This window comes from Dromiciops gliroides, chromosome 2 (assembly GCF_019393635.1).
Source record: "Dromiciops gliroides isolate mDroGli1 chromosome 2, mDroGli1.pri, whole genome shotgun sequence".
NCBI classification, from domain to species: Eukaryota; Metazoa; Chordata; class Mammalia; order Microbiotheria; family Microbiotheriidae; genus Dromiciops; species Dromiciops gliroides.
Genome location: NC_057862.1, coordinates 458,375,841 through 458,400,256, shown reverse-complemented (window position 1 = coordinate 458,400,256; position 24,416 = coordinate 458,375,841). Strand labels below are relative to the sequence as shown.

At 43.4% G+C, this 24,416-nt stretch overlaps 1 protein-coding gene across 1 annotated transcript in view; it reads left to right on the top strand.

Moving 5' to 3' along the window:
- Nucleotides 1–24,416, top strand: part of BCAS4 (breast carcinoma amplified sequence 4) — a 68,858-nt gene that overhangs the window by 25,117 nt on the left and 19,325 nt on the right. The window contains exons 3-4 of the mRNA XM_043981570.1: nt 5,442–5,543; nt 11,343–11,477. Of these exons, the coding sequence (XP_043837505.1) occupies nt 5,442–5,543; nt 11,343–11,477 (237 nt within the window). The remainder of the gene's footprint in view (nt 1–5,441; nt 5,544–11,342; nt 11,478–24,416) is intronic.

Here is a 24,416-nt window from a genome sequence, read left to right as displayed (position 1 = left end):
TCTGTGTTCCAAGGCTCCTCCCAGCTCTGCCATTCTGTGTTCCATGGCTCCTCCCAGTTCTGCCATTCTATGCTGTTATGTCTCTCCCAGACATTCTTTCTTTTAAAGTCCTTCCCAGCTGATTTTCTATGTTCTGAGGACCCTCCCAACTCTCATATTCAAACTCTGAGAACCTTCCCAACATTATGGTTCTAGGGTTTGATTATTTTCCAGGCCATGTTCTCAAAAGATCTCCTTTTTCCATCCCAACATCTTTTAGGGCTGGATTCCTGCTAGATGAGGAGGGGCTCTGAGCATGGGCTGGACAGCCAGGGACTCTGAAAAACTTTAGAGACTTTCCACCTGGCCTTCAGAGTATTCTGTTCAGTGATGTATCATGTGGGATCATCATCACCTTCTTCATGGCTGATGCTTCTGGGGCTCTGACAGTTTTGCAGGAATGGTGACTATCTTCTGGGAGGGCTTTAGTTTTAGTTTTCAGTCCTTATGTTCAGAGTGGGACTCAAGCAGGAGCTAGGAGTCAGCTTTCATCCAGGTAACCCATTCAACTCCTCCTGCAAAGTTTCAAGGCTTCTTGCTGTCAGAAGTATCGGTGGTCACCTGCATAAGTAGATGATAATAACCACTGCTAGAACCTTGGAGCATCATTTACTAATTCAGAGGCTGGAGACAGACAGATGTCTGTCATAGTTCATGTTTCCATAATGCTTTCAGGTTCACTAAGTGCTTTCCTCATAACCAGCCTACAACTACTCTGTGTGGTAGGTAGTGTAAGCATTATAATTCCTTATGTAACAGATGCAAAACCAGGCAGGCCCAGAGAAGCTCTGTCCCTTGCCTGGGGTCATACAGCTGGTAAATGATGGGGCAGGGATCTAAATGCAGGTCTCCTGATTCCAAGTCCCATGCTATTTGTATTATATCCCTCTGCCACTATATGTAATTTAATTATTCATTTATGACTTTGTGTCCTATGTGATACATGATGCTCATGGACATATCCAGAGTCACATAGCAAGAGTTCTGCTCTGGCTGGATGAAATGACAAAGTCTATCCTTCCTATTGTTACTTGACCAGCCCAGTGTGTCGGATCCCATTCCACTAACATTTGTGATTGTTATGTCCAAAGCCTTGTGTTAGTTGCTAAGGGAAACAGAGGAACAGACAAGAAGATGGTACCTGACCTCAAGAGGCTTAGTCAAATAGGGGGTAAAGACATAAACCCAGGCAATGTAATGTCATTTATTTTCATATGTAAAAACAATTCTTAGCTTATGAACCATGAGAAAACAGGCAGTCATGAGCAGCTATGTCCCCTGATTTTGACTATAAGAGTATGAGGGATATAAGACTACAAGGTCACATAAGATCAGAGGAAGCAGAGAGACTGCACCTAACTGGGGGATCAGGGAGGCTTCATGTGAGATGGCAAGTATCAGTTATCTGTATTTTTGTCATGTCCACCTGGATTGTAAACTCCATTGGGGTGGGGATTATTTCTTATCTTCCTCACCCATAGTAGTTCTCTGCATATACCAGGCACATAATATATCTGTTCTACTGAATTAAACTGAAATGACAGAGTGGCACATGGACCTTGATAGAGCAGATACCAAACAGGAATGGATGTTAAAGGTACTCTGAGTGTAGGGAACAATACTGGCAAAGGCATGGAGGTAGAAAAGTGCAGGAATAATTAAAGAAACAGTGAATAGTATAATCTGGCTGCAATATAGGAGTTGTTGAAGGTAATATGTGTGACAGCACTGTGTCAACTGTAAGGTTATGGTTATGCTGTGTAAGCTGCAAGGAGTTATATACATGTAAGGGCTTCCTTTTCAGTTTCATTTATTGGCTAGAACCCTGGATTTGGGGTCAGGAATCTTGGGTTCTAGTCTTAGGTCTGCCACTTACCAGTTGTGTGTCCTTAAGGGAGCCCCCCCCCAAATTTTTTCACTCTCATTTTTAAAATGAGAATGAGTTTTTTCTACCTAGCTGTGATGAGGAAAAACTTTCTGAATGGTAAAGGGCTATATAAATGGGAGGGAGTTGTTGTTTGAAATGGGAGTGAGTAATGTCATCACAGGAGTAGCTAGGTGGCCCAGTGGATAGAGCACTGGCCCTGGAGTCAGGAGGACCTGAGTTCAAATCCGGCCTCTGACACTTAACACTTACTAGCTGTGTGACCCTGGGCAAGTCATTTAACCCCAATAGCCTCACCAAAAAAGAAAGAAAGAAAGAAAGAAAGAAAGAAAGAAAGAAAGAAAGAAGAAGAAGAAGAAGAAGAAGAAGAAGAAGAAGAAGAAGAAGAAGAAGGTCATCAGAGAAGCAGCAGAGATCAATAGCCACACCTCACCTGTAGAGATATTAGTTCTGGTGGGGTGGGGTGGGGTGGGGGACTATGGGTAGCCTACTTGGTTAGAATTGCCAATAGTTGTTCATCTGTAGTGTCCAGAACAGTCTGTCCACTACTTCTCAGGGCTCCCAACATCTTAACTCCCACCAATTTCACTGGAGCAGCTTGGAATAAGGGCCCCCTCTCAGCAGCCTGTATCCCACCTTTCTCCAGGGAGCTGGCTGTTCCACCCTGTAAATAGTGGGAGAAAAGTTCTCCCTGGCCTTAGGCCAGCAGCTGCATTTGGCAGTACTTCTCTTTCTTGGGTCAAGTGTGTTTTGCTTTTCTTCCCTGGGGCCCTGAATCACTGAGGATATTCCTGCTTCTCAGAGGGAGCCTGCATTTGACCTCAGCACCCATTGCCTACACCTCTAATTTCTGGATGGGAGAATAGTAACCTAAGAGAATCAGGCCTGAACTGGTATTTCATGCTTTGGGGTTGGGACCCTGGAATTCTTAGGAGAACCTTTTGAATTCCTTTTCTGATATCCCTTTGCTTCCATTCTTAGTCTCTGGATAGGGTCTTCCTTAATAAAAACAATCCACTTTTCGTTCATTCATTTACTTATTCATTTGTTTATTTGTTTGTTTGTTTATTTATTTATTTTTGCGGGGGGGGGGGGGCAATGAGGGTTAAGTGACTTGCCCAGGGTGACACAGCCAGTAAGTGTCAAGTGTCTGAGGCCGGATTTGAACTCAGGTCCTCCCGAATCCAGGGCTGGTGCTTTATCCACTCACTGCACCACCAATCCACTTTTTTTTTTTGGGAGGGGCAATGGGGGTTAAGTGACTTGGTGACTTGCCCAGGGTCACACAGCCAGTAAGTGTCAAGTGTCTGAGGCCGGATTTGAACTCAGGAACTCCTGAATCCAGGGCAGGTGCTTTATAACAATCCACTTTTAAGTGGTCCTTTATACTTTGCAAAGAATTTCTTCGAAATGGTTATGGAAATAGATCATGAAAATATTGTCTCCCCTTTGTAGATAAGAAGCCTGAGGGTTCAAGGATGTTAATAACCTGCTCTCACACACCGGGAGCTGGGGCTCAAACTTAGGTTTTCTTAATGTTCCAGTTAAGTACATCACGCAGCTTTTAAGTTACCAAAGTGAAGGTGCTTTCCCCAGGAATTGCCAACATACTGCAGGGTTTCCACCTGATTGGAGAAGCCCCTTCTCCTCGTCTGTCCCAGGCTGCACCATTCTAAGCATTTCTTTCTTAGCCTTTTGTTCCACAAATCTAACGGCCTGAATCTTGTGCCACATTTTTTTCTCCTTTTTCTTTTCTGTTTCTGAAAAGATTAAAAGGTGTGGGGGGGAGGGCGGGGAAGGGTGAGAGAGAAGATCTGGGTTTGTTCCACTGACACTCTGACCTTGTAGCAATGATAATTTTCTAGTCTTTGTTGCATGGAATAATTCTCTCCCTGGTTGGCTTTTGCCTTGTGGTGGGGTTCTCTCCAGAAATGGACTCTGCAAAAGGAGACAGTGGGTATTTCGCTATTCCCTGTGGGCCAGGGCACAGGTAGGAGGTGTTGGAGAGGAGGTGGGTGGAGAGAGAGATTGATACCGCACCAAGCCCACAGCAGAGTCTGAAGCCCAGCCCTTCTCAGGAGTTGAGGGGATAGGCAGGTTCAACTTAGGACGGAATCCAGAGCTGAGGTCCCCCCAGCTGGTTGTCTCTTTCCATTCACTCCATTTTGATTTTACAAAAATAACCTTCTTTGAAGCATAGCAGTGAGGCACTGGTTCCCTTTTGATGGTCCCTCCCACTGCTTGATCTGGTTTCCTGTCAGACATAATGAGCTCTAGAAATCGGCCCAGTTCCCCCCACCCACCTCCCCCTAAGCAGGTGCACCCGTGATTGCTCATTTGGTTTTCCACTCTGGGTCTCAGTTTGATGTTTCTCAGACCCTTTTTCAAACTCTGGGAGCATGAAAGTCCTTTTTGGTTTCTGGCCAATGAGAGCAAGGTGTTGGGGGTGGGGAAGAACAGCTCTCCAAATAAGGAAGGAGCTGAGGCTAATGGGAAGGGAATGTTGGGGAAGATGGACAACTGCACCTTTCCAAACTGCTGGCAACCTTCTCTCCTTAAAGAGGCTACAGGTGCCCTGACCTGCACCTACTCACAAGGACATTTCTCTCCCCCCCCCACCCCCTCCCCACCCAGTGGCACCCAGAAGGTAATCCTGGAATGTCAGATCTGGAAGGGATCTTAGAACACAGAACATAGAAGAGCTCTCAGAGATCATTGAATCTAACCCCTCCTTTTATAGATGAGGAAATGGAACTAAAGCGGCAAAGAGACTGATCCAAATTCACACAGATAGTAAGTGATACAACCAGGACTCAAATGCAGATTATAGGATCATAGAGCTGGCCATCTAGTTCAACCTCCTCATTTTATAGATGAGGAAACTGAGCCTTAGCTTAAATAACTTTCCCAAGGTCACAGAGCCACTAAGTTTCAGAGGAAGGGTTTTAACTCGGGTCTTCTTGATTCCAAATCCAGTGCTCTATCCACTATACTCTCATACTGTAGTTCCTTGTATCCCCACCACAGCACAGTGCTCGATTGATAATTAAGGAAAGAAGTATTCATTGAGTCTGGGCTTTGACACATTATTTTCATGTTCTGTGCTTGTTAGAAAATGAATCTGTTTAGTTGCTTAAGATTGGGGAGGGGAGATAGGTGAGAAAAATTATTTGGTCTCTAGTTAAGTAATGAATTTATACTTGGGTTGGGTTTGGATTTGAGAAAATTGGCATGTTCCATTCCTTCCCCCTTCCCCCTTAGTTTGGGTTAATTCATCCCCTTGAAGATAAAGTTAGTAAGGTGTCACAAAACATCATGATGCACTGACATGCCAGTGAGTCACAGATCACAGTGGCCACTTTATGTCCCCGATGAGACTGAATCTCCTCTACTCTCTCCTCCCAGACCCTTGCTGGCCATGATCCATTCCCCTTCATGGAGGAAGACAAGGCATATAGAATAGGGAGCAAGGCCCCAGAGAACCCTCTACCCTGATGGGCTGCTTTGTCTCCTACAGATCAGGAATGACACTTCGCAGATTCTGGATGAAAATATTCCCCTTGTTAAAGCCAAAGTGATGGAGATGAGTGGCATATACACCAAAGTGGATAAATTAGAGGTTTGTCACGTTGATATTTGAAGGTGTTTGAAAATCAAATGGAGGTTGGGGCGGGGATGTTCCTTTGCCTTCTTTCTCAAGAATCTAATTCTGAGGAAAAGGCATTGGGTTGTGGATTGAGTGGGGGGTGGGGGTGAGGCAAGATTGTTGTGCTAGACTTGAGTAACCTGAACATTTTCTGTCTCTATCACTCTTTTTCTTCCTTCCTTTCTTCCTTCTTTCCTTCCTTTCTTCCTTCCTTCCTTCCCTCCTTTCTTCCTTCCTTCCTCCCTTCCCTCTTTCAGAAATATTGTTTTATATATAGTGTGTATATATGTGTATATATACACATATAAATATACATACATACTTGTGTGTATGTCTCTCTCTCTCTATTTGTTTGTTTGTTTGTTTATTTAAATATCACCTACAGTTCCTCCTCACTCCTAAGAAGCCACCTCATATAACAAAGAATTTTTTCTAAAAGAAAGAAGAGGAAAAAAATTCAGCAAACCCAGCCAAAAAAAAATAATCATCTCTGTAAAGGAGCAGAGGGAGAGATGTGTTCTCTTACATCTTCTTTGGAACCAAGCTTATTCTTTATAATTTTTGCAATATTCAGTTCCAACTTTTGTGACTGTTACTCTTTACGTTTACACTGTTAATAGTTGTGTATATTGCTTTCCTGGGTCTGCTTACTTCATTTGGTACATGACTTTCTATTTTTTTCAGTCATTTTGCTTATCATTTCTTTTTTTCAAAATGTATCTTAAAGATTACATCTACGTACCACAATTTGTTTAGCCATTCTCCGATTGATGGACACCTACCTTGTTTCCAGTTCCTTGCTACCACAAAAGGGTTATAAACATTTGGTGTTCATAGAGCCTTTCTTTTTGTCAGTCAGTGCCTTGGGAGTATATGCCTCAGAGTGGAATCTCTGGGTCAAAGGGCATGCATATTTCAGTTACTTTCTTTGAACACTTCCACACGGCTTTCCAGTTGTTCCAGTTCACAACTCCACTGAATGCATTAGTGTGCCTGTCTTCTTACAACCCCTCTAATATTGACTATTCCTGTCTTTTGGGACCCCTGCAAGAGTCTGTGAGTATGTACTGGATATACCTCAGGAAGCAGGCTCAACTGAGAGCCAGGAGGGAATATTGTTAAAAAGGTTGAAATTAGAATAGCTGATTCATTTTATTTTGTATCTGTTTTATTTTTTTGTAGGGCAATGAGGGTTAAGTGACTTGCCCAAGGTCACACAGCTAGTAAGTGTCAAGTGTTTGAGGCCAGATTTGAACTCAGGTCCTCCTGAATCTAGGGCCAGTATTTTATCCACTGCGCCACCTAGCTTCCCCACCCCCCAACCCCATAGCTGATTCATTTTAATTTTGTTTAATGGATTTTTTTTTTTGTAAAGGGAAAAAGCAAAGGTTTGTACCTTCTTCTTTCTATTGCCTGTCTGACTTTTTCCAGCCTTAAAACTGAAGTCTTGTCCCTATTCCCTTTGCATGGAATGATGCCCACAGCTTGGATGAAGCTGACTTCTAGGCACTGCTTCCTGGACTAGCTTGGACTACTTTTCCCATTCTTTTTTTGTTTGTTTTATTTTTGTTTTTGGTGGGGCAATGAGGGTTAAGTGACTTGCCCACGGTCACACAGCTAATATCAAGTGTCTGAGGCTGGATTTGAACTTAGGTCTTCCTGAATCCAGGGCCGGTGCTTTATCCACTGCACCACCTAGCTGCCCGTCTACTTTTCCTATTCTATTGGAGAGAGGAAAGGACTCCTGTCTTAACCCCTTTCCTGAGGTCTGGGAATGAATTTAGGCAAGTCTGAGCAGAGTCAGGGGGCCTACGGAGGTCATCAGCCCCAGCCTGTTTGATCCTGCCTGATTGATACTTGATTCTTGACCTTGGCCTGCACCCTACTTTTTGAATTTTGCCTCAGAATTCCAACATGGTAAAATCCTTGTGATCTGTGTAATTTTAGCTGGAACAAGTAATAAAGTCAGTCTCTCTCTCTCTCTCTCTCTCTGAAAAGGTGACCTTTCCAGCAGTTACAGGAGCCTGGACTTGGCTCACAAAACTCCCTGACCCTCCTGAATCCTGCCCACATCCAAATTACTTTAAATACTTCAAGCATCTATGAGGTCTTCAGGATACATACTCTTTCTGCAACCCTTACAAAACTTAGTTGATGTTTTTACAGAAGTGCTGTGTCCAAGAATTTCATAAGCCTGAAAACAATCTGGTTTCCAACTTATTCTAGGCTTGTTTCTAGATGATAGACCTGTATTCTGTCACCATGTCATTACTCAAGGGCTTTCCAACATGGTAGAGCATGCTGGAACTTGTATTCCTCCTCGAACAGTTGTCAAGAAGCAAGGTCATGGCTAAACCACAATGAGATCATCAGAGTTATCCTTATTTAGTGGAGACCCAGCTCTCACACTAAATCAGAATAACTCACATTGCTATAGCCCATGCAGATTTACAAGGTGATTTTCTCACAACAGCTCCCTGAGTTAAGTATTAAGTATTATCACCTCTATTTAATGGAGGAGGAAACCAAATCTCAGAAAAGTGAAATCATTTTCCCATTGTTGCCCAGCCATGAAGAGTCTGAATTGGTATTTGAACCCAGGTCTCTGAGCTCTGAAACAACCGCTTTTTCTATAGGTCCACTCTTCTTCACTAAGCCAACACCAGAGTTAATTTGGGGGTGTTTGTCATAGTCTTAATGCTTCAAATGTAATGAGGTGGGAGGATGGGATTCTCCTAGATACAGTGATAGGACTTCTTAAAGATGGAGAAATCAAGTAATGTTTAAGTTCTCCATGGTGTGAGGACCAGTCCATGAGGAGAAGGGGGTTCAGTTGGAAAGCCAGTGGCCATTGAACTCATTTCTATGGCTACATGCCATCAAGGCCTCCTCTTCAAGGTTCTGTAAAGGGCTTTGAGATTCTCTGGACACTAAACATGTGTAAATTGTTCCTGGCAGTAGCTGGGCTGCTACTTGAGGCAATTAGTTTTAACATCTGTTGCCAACCTGCTCTGAGATGAATCTGATTTGAATGTTCCCGGACAAGTAGAACAGCATCTGGGACTAGTGCTATGTGTCTTCTGGCTACCCTCTTCCCCCATTCATCTCCTATGTATTCATGGGATTCACTTTGAGAGATAGTGTAGACAGTGTAGTCAGCATAGATCAGGGTTTCTTAAACTTTTTCTACTTACAACCCCTTTTGACCCAAGAAATTTTTATGTGACCCCAGGTATATAGGTATATAAAATAGGTATACGAAACGAACATTTACTGCCAAATTTTTAGTGACTTCCACATTCAGAGTTTAAGGAGCTTTGACAGTGTGGTCAGTATAGATAGTGTGGTTAGTATAATCAGTATAGACAGCAGTACAGACAGAAAGAACATTCCACTTGGAGTCATGGGCTCATAGATTTAGAGCTTGAAGGGACCTTACAGCCCATCAAGTCCGGACTCCTGGGTTCATATTCTGGCACTGACACTAGCTATATGACTTTTGGCAAGTTGCCTCACCTCTTAGTCTTTGTTTCCTCATCTATAGTAATTTCATTTACTACATTGAAGGAATTTAAGGGGTTCTTATTCCTGTAAAGTTCTGCAATTTTCCCCCAATAGAACAATACCCAACCCCATCCTTCCCCTGCTTTTTCCCAGCAGGGGCCTCAGCTCTAACTCAGTAGCAAGGCTTTGGGTGGGATTGTGGGGAAAAGGAACATAAAGAAAAGAGAACTAGGCAGTTTAAAGCATTGAAAGGCCCAGGATTTTCTGCTCAACTGAAAGAAAGATGGAGGTGGAAGAGCTGAGGGCAAGCATGGCAGGAGCCAGCCTGGCATTGAGGCATGTGGCATGGTAGAAAGACCACTAGACTTAGGGGTAGGAGGTGGAGGCTGGGATCCTAGCTCTGACCTTTAGCTGCCTGAGGGCGAGTTCCTTAATCTCTCAGAGCTGAGGGATCATGGGATAATTGATACAGAGCTGGAAGGGACATTATAGGTCATCTGGTCCAACCTCCTCCTTTTACAGATGAGGAAATGGAGGCCTAGAAGGAGGGAACTGACTTGCTTCAGTTTCCTCCTCGATAAAATAAGGATAATGATGTTGGAAAGGCCCGCCTCTGTGCTTTACAAACCTGAAAGTTCTGTAGATGTGAATTGTTGTTGTCATTCTCATATTATCCTCAATATATCATCCTGCCTACCCAGCGCCAGCTTCCTAGCAAAGATGCTTTTCTCATGCAGACAAGGACCATTCTATGTATAGAGGAGCCATGTCTGGATGCTTTCTAGGCTCAGTTTAATCCCTGAATTTGAAGTCAGAGTACTTGGTTTTGAGTCAACTCTGCCACTTACTATTTGAGCATCACTTCCCGTCTCTGGGCCTCTGTTTCTCCTCTGTACAAGAAGAAGGTGCTCTAAGGTCCCTTCCCAGTTCTAAATCCTATGAACTCTTCAGCCTTTTGAGGCCTGAGGTCTTTTCTAGGCAGTGTCCCCACTAGCCCTTGGGTGAGCTGGGGGGAGGGAGAAAAGAAGCTTAGCAGATAGACTTCAAAACAAAACCATAACAACCCTATGTGGTGCTGAATGAAACTTGTGCCTGGCCCATGAGGCCCAGTAGGTTGGGCCTTGCAGGTTTCTCTCTCTCTCTTCCTGCTGTGGTTTTGCCATGAGGCAGTTATTGGCATTTCAAAGGCAGCTCAGGCCTTGGAATGATTACATTCCAGTGCAGTGCCTCACACTCCCTACCAGAATGGTATTAATGTGAGCGAAGAAATTGGAGTTGTTTGTAGGATGCAGGGTCTGAGGGGGGAGAGAGAGAGAGAGAGAGAGAGAGAGAGAGAGGGGAAGACTCTCCTACTCTTTGATCCTATGTGAATTGACTCAGAAAGGGTGAAGAAAAAGAGACAATTCCCTTGTTAGTGGGGACTTTCTGGTCCCTGTTTATAAAGTTGCCAAGTGGACCCTGAACCCTGTCTCCCTCTCCATTCTTTTTCTCCCCTCCCCGCAAAGAGTAGATTGGCTTCTCAGGCTGTGATAAAGCTGTTGCAGAGAAATCACATCTGCTTGAGCACCTGAAGAATTATGTTAATAATACCATTTTGGGTTTCTTTAATGTCTTTTGGCCAAGGAGCTTTGAAAAACTGATCTCATTCATTCCCAGCCCTGGGAAATGGGAAAAGTTCCACAGGTCAGTTTTTTTTTTTCCTTAGACATCTAGTCCAACTTTTTCCCCTTACAAAGGAGAAACCTGAAACCTTGAGAGACTACATGACTTGCCTGAAGTCATACAGGAAATAGCTTAGTGGACCAGGATTTGAATCCAAGTCTTCTCACCCTGTACCAAACATTCACTTTCCACTGCACCTTGCTTTCTAATTCATCTATTTTATGACACTTGGAGCAACTGAAGCCAAGAGAGGTTAAGAAACTTTTCTAGATCACACAGCAAATTGACAGCCAGAGTACCAGTCTTATTTTGTCTGAAGTGTGTCTACTTGTACCCTGGGATCCTGAGGAACTAGTCCCTCTGTCTTGTCCTCCCAGGGATGGCTATGGGGCATTGCATGAAACCTGAGCTGCTGAGGGAAGACTTGTGGTAGTAATTAGGGGTTTTGACGTCTTGCTCTGGGCCGTGGAGCTGCAGCCAGGAATGTGTTCAAATCCAAGGCAGATGTGTCTAAGCTTTTCTCCTGATTTTGTTTTCTTCATCTCTACCCATATTCCCTTCCTCTCTTCCAATCCTCCCCCCTAAAAAAAACAACCTTCCCCCAAGGCATTTGTGAAGATGGTGGGACACCATGTCTCCTTCCTGGAGGCACAAGTGCTCCAGGCCGAGAAAGATTATGGAGCATTCCCTCACACCATTCGAAAGTGGTTACAGTCAACCAGTCTGCCTGCCTTCCGAAATGTGAGTATTCTACCTTCTTAGGCTGGTAGGGAGGGGAGGGGAAACATGACCCTGCCTAGAATACTGTAGGTATAGAGAGAAAAAGGGCTCTTTCCACTGCTATCATTCAGCTGTTTTATTTCCTCACCCAACAGGATATCGGGATCATTCAAAGCCCTGTTGGCCCTGCTAATGTAAGGATTTAGTCCCAGCTTTATCACTAACAAACAAGTCAAGTGACCTTGAGCAAGTCATTTCCCTTTCTGTACTTCAGTTTCATCGTAGGAATTAAATGATTTTTTTTTTTTTTTTGGTGAGGCAATTGGGGTTAAGTGACTTGCCTAGGGTCACACAGCTAGTAAGTGTGTAAAGTGTCTGAGGCCGGATTTGAACTCGGGTCCTCCTGAATCCAGGGCCGGTGCTCTATCCACTGCGCCACCTAGCTGCCCCTTAAATGATTTCTTAGATACTCTCCAGACACCCATGTTATAAGGTCCCTTCCCACTCTACCAGTCAATGGTTCTATGATTTAATCTATGAGGATGAGAGAGCAATAGTCAAATGGCAAGGCCCTTGGCAATGTTTTGGTACCTCCTGCATCTGTGAATTCAGTGACATGGCAAATCTCTCTACCTCTGCAGATCACAGGCTTACGTTCACCCCCATCATATGGCTGCCTCTTAATGTTCCTTAGAACTCTAGATTTCCAGCGAAGAATCCTGGGTTCAGATCTCAGCTTTGCCAACTAACTCACTATATAACTGAGTCAAAGAATTGAAAAATTCCTTGTGTTTCAGTTTTTCCTCTGTATAGGAAGGATCCTGGACCAAGATGTTCTTCAAGGTCTTTGCCAGCTCTCATGTGTAGCTATCTCATAGCAACTTAATCACACACAATTAAGTGTTGTAGTTCATAGGATCATAGAGTTAGAGCTAACAGGGACCTTAGAAGCTGTCGAATCTAACCCTCTTACTTTACAGATGAGAAAACTGAGGCACTTGTCCAGTGTCACACAGCTAGTAACTGCCTGAAGTAGGCAGTTGCTTGAACTTATCTTCCTGATTATAAATCCAGTATAACATTCCCTATACCATTTAGCTGTCTTAACTCTTCAACCAGATTGTCTACTCCTGGGGGAGCTGGAACTTTGTAATTCCCTTAGTGATGGTACGGGGTCTCCTTGCACATAAGAGGCTCTTAGCAAATATTTGTTTGTTTTTAATAACAACAATAGCAATCATAACTAACATTTATAGGCTGTGCATGATATGCCTGGCACTGTCCTTGATTGATTCTTGGGAGAATTTAAGAACACAATATTAAAGAAATGGTTTGTGGACATCTAGCAAAGGGATGTCACTACTGAGGGCCACAATGATTTCATCTAGAAAAAGGCCATAAGAAACCAACCTCTATTTCTTTTTTTAGAGGGTAACTAGATCGGTAGATCAGGGGAGTGCTATATAATGACAATTTGGTTACATATCAACAAAACATGTGCTCATTTCTCATGCTAATCTTATGTACAAGGAGATATGGGATCCAGACAGTAGTAAGAGATGTGGACTAGACAATAGTACGGATAAACGAAGGAAATAAGCATTTAGTGAATATCTACTATGTGCCAGGCACTGTGCTAAGTGCTTTATAATAATTCCATTTGATCTTCATAACAACCCTAGGAGGCAGGTTCTATTATAATCCCCATTTTCTAGTTCAGGAAACTGAGGTAAACAGAGGAGACTTGCACAGGGTCACATAGAAAGTGTCTGAGGACCAATTTGAACTCAGGTCTTCCTGATTCCAGGCCCATCTGCTTTACCACCTAACTTTTTTTTTTTAATTTTTTTTTTTGTGAGGCAATTGGGGTTGAGTGACTTGCCCAGGGTCACACAGCTAGTGAATGTTAAGTGTCTGAATCTGGATTTGAACTCAGGTACTCCTAACTCCAGGGCCAGTGCTCTATCCACTGTGCCACCTAGCTGCCCCACCACCTAACTTTTTATCTGAACTTAAAAAATCTGAAATAAAATGAGCATGTCCACATACTCAGTAGAACTGAAACAAGAGGATTATACATGGAACTGCATCTACTATGCACAGCTTGCTGTTCTTTCTAAGTGTATAATAAATTTAACATAGAACTTTTAAAGCTGTCGTGCTTGTCTATATCTCTTCCTGGCCTTCTTTCAGTTCTCCTGTACTTTTAAAAAAATCGCTTCAATGACCCTCTTGTCGTTTTTCTTCTTGTGGTAACCCTATCAACAGTTCCTTTCCTTCTTCTGATTCTCATTCCCTCAATTGAAAAAAGAAAAGAAAATCCAAACCCTTGTTTATATTAATATTACTTATATTAATATTCATAGTAAAACAAAACAAATTCCCACATTGGCTGTGTGTGAAAATGTTGTCTCATTTCTACACATCACCTTTCCCAATCCTTCTTAATTGTTGTGCCTTCCCTCCAGTAATGATTTCCTCCTCATGCTGTATATAGCAGGATATTTGTTTGTTTGCTTGTTGTCTCACCCATTAGGCCATGAACTCTGTGAGAGCAGGGATTGGCTTTTGCCTTTCTTTGTATCCTCAGCACCTAGCAAAGTGTCTGGTACATAGGAAGCGCTTAATAAATGCTTATCAATTGACTGTCAGGAGGTGGGTAGCATGCACCATTATAGAACCTCTGGAGACATGTTTAGTCATTGCATTTATAGGAAGCCTTAAGACTTTTTTTTTTAGGGCAATGAGGGTTAAGTGACTTGCCCAGGGTCACACAGCTAGTAGCTATCAAGTATCTGAGGTCAGATTTGAACTCAGGTCCTCCTGAATCCAGGGCCGGTGCTTTATCCACTGCACCACCTAACTGCCCCCAGCCTTAAGACATTTAAAATTGTTTTTCTTTACAATGCTGTTGATATTATATAAATTTTGCTCGTGGTTCTCCTCACTTCATTCTGCATCAGGGCATATAAATCTCAACAAGTTTCTCTGAAAATGATCCCTTGTCATAATTTCTTAGGGTGCAATAATATTCCATTGTATTCATATGCCATAATTTGTTCAGCTCTCTCCCAATTGATGGGAACCCCCTTAGTTTCCAGTTCTTTCAGTAAATATTTGTTGAAGAAATAAGCAAACCTAGTCCAACAGCTCTTTGATTACATCACCGAGAAGGGAGAGGAATTCCTTAAGTGGTTGATTGATTTCTAACCCTCTTGATCTGCTGTGGGCACTAGAGGTAAGATGAAGGTCCAGTATCCTTTGATGGCCCTCAGGTAGCCTGAGGGTTGTAGGAGCTAGTGCTATTGGGGCTCTGAATCCTTCTTGGACTCTGCTTTCACACAGCAGCAGGAAGCCGATAGACACTACCTGTAGTAACTTGTCCTGGGAAAGGCATCCCTGCCAGTAGCCACTGAGTCACCCACTGAATGCAGTCTAGCAGGGAGTGTTAATCTTGTCCTATATGAGGCCTTTCTTGGTGGTCAAGATTACAGTCACCAAGGGAGCATCTGAACCAGGACAGGCCGTGTGTGTGTGTGTGTGTGTGTGTGTGTGTGTGTGTGTGTGTGTGTGTGTGAGCATGTGCACGCATGTGCCTGAAAACTGTAATGGTCTTAGTTTTCTCTTTTCCCACTTCATTTTCTCACTGATTCCATAAATCAGCATTTTGTTTTATTCCAAGTCCATTCTCCCTCACTGTCTTGCCCCATAGCCTGTCCCAGATCTAATCATTCCCCTTAGAGAAGGTGGTCTGATCTAAGGCAGCTGAGTTGGGTAGGGTATCAGCAACTGACTTTTTTTTTTTTGCAGGGCATTGAGGGTTAAGTGACTTGCCCAGGGTCACACAGCTAGTTAAGTGTCAAGTGTCTGAGGCTGGATTTGAACTCAGGTCCTCCTGACTCCAGGTCCAGTGCTTTATCCACTGTGCCATCTAACTGCCTCAGCAACTGACTCTTTTTTTTTCCTTTTTTTTTTCTTTCAGGGCAATGAGGGTTAAGTGACTTGCCCAGGGTCACACAGCTAGTAAGTGTCAAGTGTCTGAGGCTGGATTTGAACTCAGGTCCTCCTGAATCCAAGGCCAGTGCTTTATCCACTGTGCCACCTAGCTGTCCCAGCAACTGACTTTTAAGGGTAAAATCCACTTTGGACTTTCCTCTCTCTCCCAACTTCAAATGTTTCACCCAGGAGAGGGAATAAGCCAAAGTAAAACTACACAGAATTGTGCCCTTGGTTGCTCTTACTCCTCTTGGCCCCTTTTGCCCTAGATCTAGAAAGCCCTGGAAAGATCAGAGTCTCAGTCAAATATAGGGCAGGACCCAGGTCTGGGTCTCACCCAGTTTGCCAGACTTAGTCGATAATTTCCTAGGAATAATTCCCTGGCTGTATTGGAGGCCCCACATCGAGGACCAACTGCCTTCTCTTCCCTCTTCTCTCCACATAAGCCTTTACTTCTTCCTTGATTCCACATCTCCACTCCAGCTAATCCTTTCTGTTGTTGGCCCTTGTTCTCCCTCCCTCATCCCTCCTTGCCTTTGAAAATTACCCCCTCCCCCAACCTGATGAGGAGAGGGAAGGGGGATTGACAGCTCTGACAGCCCCTGGGCTGGGCCCCAACTGTCTTTGAATTAAGGTCTGGGGTTAGCTGTATCATTCCTGGATCTCCTCTTCTTCTCCCCCAGACCCAGCCCTGGAGGTATAGTCCGATCCAGCTGCCACCAGGGCAGCCCTAGTACCTGGGCTTCTTAGGAGTGTGGCAGGGAGGGGATTGGAGAACCTCATTATGGGGCCTCAGGGATGCTGGAGGAGGATTGGCCAGTTTGTTGGCCTTCTGTTCTATGTGGTAGTAGCTGCAGTGAGCAGTTATCCACCTTCAGTCTCAGGAAGCTGTATACATCCCTCCTCCCTCCCCCATCCTCTCTTACCCCTGTTCTCACATCAAAAAGAATTCTATCTAGTATTTTTTGTGGACTATGTAGAGTTAATGTGAAAGGAGACATGTTTTAATGAAAGGAGCACAAGATTCAAAGTCAGAAGACCTGGGTTTTATGAGGGCTGGCTGTAAACTCCTAGGTTTTGTTGTAGGCTGATGCTGTGATCTTCCCTTCTGGAGCTTTCTATCAAGTGAGATGCTTGTCCTAAATGACCCCTCAGGTCCTGTGCTAACAGTATATGCTCTATGTTCAGTTGGATTCAACACAAATTGATTTCCCACTATGTACAGGGTGTTGTATTTAGCTCTAGGAATGGGAAATCAAAGATGCATCAGTTCTTGCCCTCAGGGAGCTCCCATTCTACTGTCATTCGTGGAGGGATTTCAACATTCTATGGTCTAAGGTCCTCCTTATCATGGACAGTCTACCTTCTAAGGTCTCTTCAGAGTCTAACGTTCCATGAAGTATCTGAGAAGAAAGTTATTCTTTCCTGACTCTCTAACACATATTAACTATATCTTTCTTACCTGATCACAACTTCCTATTACTATATCCCAGTTCACTTTGCACATGGCAGTGGATGGAAGGAAATGGATAGTCAAGGTAAAGGATTAAGGGCTGACCTTGGAGTAAGAAGGACCTAGATTTAAGTTCTATCTATGGCACATACTAATTATCATCCTGGGGAAGTCCTTTAACCCCTCAGTGCTCTCGGCAGCTCTTTAAGACTATGAGTTGTAGAACTGATCTACATCAGTAGAGGGAATTTTCTCACTTAAAATTCTTTTCACCAGTGATATTACAAGTCTAAACTAAAAATAATTATAAAAGTAATGGAGACAGGGGGCAGCTAGGTGGCACAGTGGATAGAGCACTGGCCCTGGATTCAGGAGGACGTTAGTTCAAATCCAGCCTCAGACACTTGACACTTACTAGCTGTGCGACCCTGGGCAAGTCACTTAACCCTCATTGCCCTGCAAAAAAAATATTAAAAATTAATGGAGGGCAGCTAGGTGGCACAGTGGATAAAGCACCGGCCCTGGATTCAGGAGTTCCTGAGTTCAAGTCCGGCCTCAGACACTTGACACTTACTAGCTGTGTGACCCTGGGCAAGTCACTTAACCCCCATTGCCCCGCAAAAAAAAAAAATTAATGGAGACAGAGAGAGGGTAAGTGATCCCCCTTTTAAATTCATTTTGAACTTAATACAAAATAAAAGACAAAAAGACAAACCCCACCATTTCCATGTACACAGTGTAACAGAGAGGATTCAATATAAAACCATAAATTTCCATTTCACTTTTACTTTTTTTTGATAAACTATGTAATAAATACTATGCATGGTTTTCAAAGCTAACCTGCTTTTCTGTTCTTCTTTCTAAGTTTTCTTTTGTTCTCTCCTGTGTACTTCCCTTGGGCCGCCCCTCCTCTGCCCTACAGAAGGCTATTATTGGACACAAATATGTGTATATATGTAAAACCACACTATACATCTATTTATCAACTCTTTCTCTGGGTGTGGATGATTTTAGTATTTATGATACTTAAAATGATTTAGTTGTTCTAAGTTTTTCTTAGAACAATATTGCTGTTTCTGTGCACAATGTTCTCTTGGGTCTGCTCATCTCACTCTTCATTATTCAAGCAAGTCTTTCCATGTTTTTCTAAATTCAGCCAGGTCATCATTGAGGGTAAGTGATTTGGCAAAGATCATCCAACAAGCTTGTAACAGAACCAAGAATAAATAAGTCCCCCTCCCACAAGGCCTTTTCTCCTTATTTACTATAGAAATGAACTTTGTGCTAGGTATGTGAAAAGGCAGATTGGGGGATAGTGGCTATTCTGGCTGATAAAATCCTGTAATATAAAATAGGAGAGCCAGATTTTTTAAGTTGTGATACTTACTAGCTGAATGGCCTTGAACAAAATCACCTCCCTTCTATGGACCTCAATGTTCTCATCTTAGAAAAGGGGTAGGTCTTCAAAGTCCCTTTTAGCTCAAAAATTCTGTGACTCTAACTCAGGAAATCTGGGTTCAAGTCCTGATGACCACTTTCTAGCCATGGACCACTTCCCTTTCTAAGCCCTATCTCATCTTCTGTGAAGTGGATATGATAATTCATGCCCTGTCTACTTCAGAGAGTTATTATGAGGGAGAACCAATGTAATGATACAGGTGAAAACGTTTTGAAAAGTGCATTTGGGGGCACCTAGGTGGCACAGAGGATAAAGCACTGGCCCTGAAATTCAGGAGGACCTGAGTTCAAATCTGACCTCAGACACTTGACACTTACTAGCTATGTGACGCTGGGCAAGGCACTTAACCCCCATTGCCCTGCAAAAAAAAAAAAAAAAAGGAAAGAAAGAAAGAAAGAAAGAAAAGTGCATTTGGAAAAGTGCAAAGCTCATATAATAAGTTTTTATTAAATTTCCCCTCACTATACAGTTGCTACTGCCCCTCCCCCAAGTTCTTTGTTTTTACTCTAAGTATTTTATATTTACTTATTCATGTTCATGTTATTTCCTCTGCTAATGTAAGCTCTTTATTTTTGTCTCTATCTCCAGTACCTAATAGAGTTCCTGGAATGTTGAAGGTGTTTCCATATATGTTTGTGCAATTAATGAACATAAGGAGTGGATTTTGAAAGGAGGGAGAAGATTGGGTATTTAGGAATAAAGCCCTTCCACGGGGTTGTCAGACATACTTTTCCTATATGGTTTTGGGGGCCTGGTGTCCTGGGACCATCTGAAGATGGTAGAGTAAGGGAAATGAACACTTCTGGTTGAAGCCAGAAGTTGAGTGACTTGCAGAGGTGTCAGGTGGGGTTAGCCACAGGATCCTTACTGGAGGATGAGCTCAGGGGCCATGAGACATCACTTTGAAACATAAAAGAATATGACATAGAGAGAAAGACTGAGATGAAGAGCTGAGTGTCCTGGTCGGCCCTGGACATGTTTTGCTCCTTCTACAGTTCTGGATGGGTTATTTAGAACTGATTTCTCACAACTAGGGAGAAATTATCAGCCATCTACCAAACTTCCTTTCTCCTTGAATCCCACTCACTGTGGAGGTGGGGGGAGATAGTAGAGGAAGTGGTCTTGGGAAACATCATACCATAGAGAGGACTTTTTGAGAAGGGCACCTAGCTCACAGGACACAAACTTAGTAGGAGCAGTTACTCTGGAGAGAGAGTCTGGCCTAGCAACTTCATACAAAGGAATAAAGAGCCTCACATCTGCAACACATTATCAGGGCAGGCGGCAGAAGCAGGAAAGTGTAAAAATGAACTGGAGACATCTCAGCTTGCTCCCCAGGCCTTGGGGCCCTTCAAAATGTAGGAGAGGGAGACCAAGGGACATGGGTTGTCTTGGATAGTTTTTCTATTTGCCAAAAACCAGTCCCAGTCTAGTAAAGGCCCCAGGAATAGTATCCAGAATGCTCCAAGAGTTGCCTCTTTGCCCAGAAGCACAGAGTGAACCTTGCTAATTTGTTGTAAACCGCTGTTTGTTTTCCAGTGAGCCAAAACATCTTGTTCACGAGGTGTCATTTTGATTAATTTTTCCAATGGTTAAGAGCACAACTCTTTCCAAGGATGACTCTTTGGCTAATAACAAAACCACTTTGGGCCAAGTCCCAACACCAGACTTCCAGAGTTGCACAAGCAGATTTTGCACAGGGGAGAATTGTAGTGTGTGTAAAGTCCTTGGGCCCCTGGAGAAAGAGGAACCTAGAGGCATGGTTGGAAAACCTGGTCCCAAGTTCAAAGACCCCCTTAAGGCTGACTCTCTCTCAACCAAGTCCCTATTCTGCTTTCCAAAGAAGGTTAGATGATCCAGCACAGGTTAGGTCTGCAAACCAATTGACCTCTTACAGGATGTGAAAACAGGCTTGGAGACTCAGTATTTCATGCGGCTTGCCCCATTTTTCAGATGAAAGGGTAATACTTGTTACAATCCTTCATCTTCTTTCAAATACTTTGGGAAAGGAGTTTGGAGAAGGTCATATGATAACAGAACATAGAATGTTAAAGCTAGAAGCATCCTTAGAACATAAAATGTCAGAACTGGAAGGAACAAAGAATGTTGGCATTAGAATGGACCTTCAAACATAAAATGTCAGAATTGTTAGGAAAATAGAATATTGGAGTTGGAAGGACCCAGCAACATAGAATATCAGAACTGGAAAACACCTTAGAACAGGAAATGTTGAAACTGGAATGACTCTTAGAACATGTCAGAGATAAAAGGAACTTAGAATATTCGAAGGACCTTAGAGAGCATCTAATTGTGTTCTCTACTCCCAGCCATTGTTATTAAGGAAGAAAACGAGATTCAGAGAGGGAAGGGACTTTCCCAAGGTCACCTCAAAAATGGATGGCAAAACTAGTACATTAAAACCAATCCCTCTTGATTCCCAGGCCAGGGCTTTGTCTACTGAATCATCTAACTTTAATTTGATTAAAAAATGATTCATTCAACTCTGGTCCTGAATCCTCTCCCTCATTATTCTTTGTTGATATGATTCGGTTGGGCAGGCCTGGCCGGGGCGCCATAAAGAAGGTTCAAGGCCTTTCTTTTTCTGTGGTTGGGGCAGCTTTTCCGTCTGTGATGTAATGGAGGAAGTGGGAGAGGATGCTGTCCCCTATCTCTGCCTGTAGGAGTCGCAGCTGCCAGCCGCTGAGTCTCCTCCCCATTGGAACCCTCCCTCCCTCCCATCTCCACCCCAACACACACACACACACACACACACACACACACACACACACACACACACACTCTCTCTCTCTCTCTCTCTCTCTCTCTCTCTCTCTCTCTCTCTCTCTCTCTCTCTCTCTCTCTCTCTCTCTCTCTCTCTTTCCCCCTCCCCCCACCAGCTCTGCACTGAGCTGCTCCCTGAGGCAGATTTCTTGCCTGGTGGAGTATCAGACGTGCAGAGGAGGCCTCCCTTTGCCTTCTCTTCCTTTCCCTTCCTCCTGAAGAATTTCCCTTCAGTGGCAATTCTGAGGAGGCATGATTTGGCTCTGGTTTTGTTCTCTGGTGGTGAAGCCAGAGTAAGGAGAGCAACACGAAGACTGAGAGAGATTTGAGTGTCTTTCCTTAGCCATGATATCTATCTTCCCCCTCCCCCTTTCTCTTTCCTTCTCCTCCTTGTCATGTACTTCCCTTCTTTTCTCCCCCCTCTCTCTCCCTCCCTCCCCCTTCTCTATCTCCCTCTCTTTCTCTTTCTCCCTTTTTCTTTCTCATTACCTCCCTCCCACTCTTAGAATGACTGACTTCCTTCAAGACTGGTCTATAATGTTAAGCCATGGTATCTTTCTATCTCCCCCCTCCCCCTTTCTTTTCCCTTCTCCCCCCACCCTTCTCACTCTTTTTCTGTCTCCCCCCCCCCACTTCCCTCTCTGTGGTACAAATACACAGTGAGCAGATGGCAATACTTACCACCAAATACAGGGTCTGAGAGGAGTGGATTGAACCGTGTGCCTGGACCCAGCTTCTCTCTCCCCTGTCATCATCCCTCCCTTGCTCCTGAGCCACCCACCCCCACCTGCTCTGATGCTCAGTTAGTTGAACAGTGTTTATAAGGTAATACATTTGTTCCACTCTGAATGTTGGGTGGTATGTTGACTGGCAGAGGATTCCTGGAGGTGCGACTTTAGTTGCCAATTCAGTGGACATTTTGAGGGGGGCAGGCATTTGGGGAGAGCCTGATTGGCTAAGGGAAGCAAAGTAATGATGCATCTATTAAGGGCAGGTGTTTCTCAGGACACTAAGTGAAAAGCTGGCTTGCCCAGGCTATTGTCCTGTCCCCCCCCTACATTTCCAACACAGGTTAATAATACCTTGCATTTCTACAGTGCTTTAATGTTTATTAAGCAGTTTCTTCAGAATGACTCTGAAAGTTGTATAGGAACAAAGACATAATCTGTAATTTCATTGATAGAGCAAGCTCCCCAGTCAGGAAACTCCCTCTACCTATACAGGTCAACACCTCTGAACTTCTAAGTCTTGGAGAACTGTCTAGGGGCACTGAGAGGTTAACTGACTTACCCAGAGTCACTCAGCCAGGATGTATGAGAGGTAGGACTCTTTATTCACTATACCACATTGCCTCAAAAGGACCCTAAAAGGTAGATAGCACAAGGATTTTTATTTCCAATTTCCAGTTAAAGACTTTGGTGCTCAAGAGAAATAGAGGGGCTTCATCCAGAGATGAAGACTAGTAAGTGGCCGAGCCAGGGTTTGAACCCAGGTCTCCAGGTTGCTATTCTCATGTACTTTTCATGGTAATATTCATGGCAAACCAGTAACTGGAAAGCTAGGATGGAACAGGAGCTTAACCCACATTTGGGATTTGAAAGATTAAGTGTAAGCACTGAACTGGGAATCTGCAGACTTGGGCTCAATATTCTGATTAGGCAAGTCATGTCACTGCTATGAGCAACATTTGTCTTGTCTTTAAAATGAGGGAAATAATGTTTACCTTGTAAGGATCAAATAAGGTAATAGACATGAAAGGGTTCTAAAGAAATAGAATGTGTATGTATATATGGTATGTATATGTATATGATACATGTGTATTGTGTATCCATGGAAATCTTCTGTTGCCTTAGCTTGTGGGGGTGGTTATCTTTGCTTCTTCCTTTCTTTTTCTTCTTCCTAAGGTTCTTCCTCTTCCTCCTTTCTTTCTCATTCCCCCCTTTTCCCCTCCTCCTCTTTCTTCTCCTCCTTTTTCTCCATCTTCTCTTCATGCTTTGACTAGAACTAGAATTTCTTTCTTTCTTTTTTTTTTTTTTGCAGGGCAATGGAGGTTAAGTGACTTGCCCAGGGTCACACAACTAGTTAAGTGTCAAGTGTCTGACGTCGGATTTGAACTCAGGTACTCCTGAATCCAGGGCCGGTGCTTTATCCACTGCGCCACCTAGCCGCCCCTAGAATTTCAATGAGATAGGAACAGTGAAGAAAACTCCCTTTATGAAAGTACACAGGTACTTGCTCTGTAACTTAGTTCTAAAGACTTGTAGAATGCCAAAGCACTCTGTATGTATCAAATGTATAATAATAATGTATCAAAATACATGATTGTATTTTATCCTCACAACACCTCGTGTTATTATTATTCTCATTTTATAGATGAAGAGAGGTTAACCTAAGTGAGGTTAAGTGACATGCTCAAAAACATATAGCTAGTGGCAAGTTTTGAACTCACATCTTCCTGACTCCAACTCTGGAACTCTATCTAGTAGCTTTTTTAGAAAGTTGCTTGGGGTACTGAGATCAGTGACTTGTCCAAGGTGATAGCTAGTATGTGCCAGAGGCCTAACTATGAGGCCAGCTCTTCACCATGACTTTCTTCTCTGATCACAGGTTCATAAATGATTTGCAGGTGGAACCCAAGCTCTTCTAGGACCACAAATCTAGAAAGCTTTCCAGTATGAGCTCAGTGATGAGTGTATATCTGTTGCCTGAAGACCCACTTTGCTAAGTGCAGAGACTCATTACCAGGTCGACCATGGTGATGAATTCTTTTGGCCACAGCAACTCTAAAAGACAATCTAGTATGTTGTAGAGGTGCTGCTATTTGCATCATTAGAGGGAGGGCCCGCAAAGTTGCAATGACAGGTTTACCTGTGTATATGAATATAATTTGAGTAGGATACAAATGTAGTGGTGTTCCACCATGGAGAAACTGACAGTGTGGTTGTGGTGCAATGAATAAGTGCAATGGAGTCAAGACTCTAGTTCAAATCCTGTCTCAGACATTTACTAGATATGTGATCCTGGGTAAGTCTTATGACCTCTTTCAGCCTCAGTTTCCTTATTAACAAAATGGGGAAAATAGTAGCACCTGCCTTCCAGGCTATTGAGGATCAAAAGAAATAACTAATATATGTATGGAATTTTTAAAACCTTTAAGCACCATATAAAATGATGATGATGATGATGATGATGATGACATGTGTGGTGAGGTTACCCTCACTTCCCAACCTTGCCCCGTACCTCCACTGCTTCCCAGTTTCTTCTCTTTCTA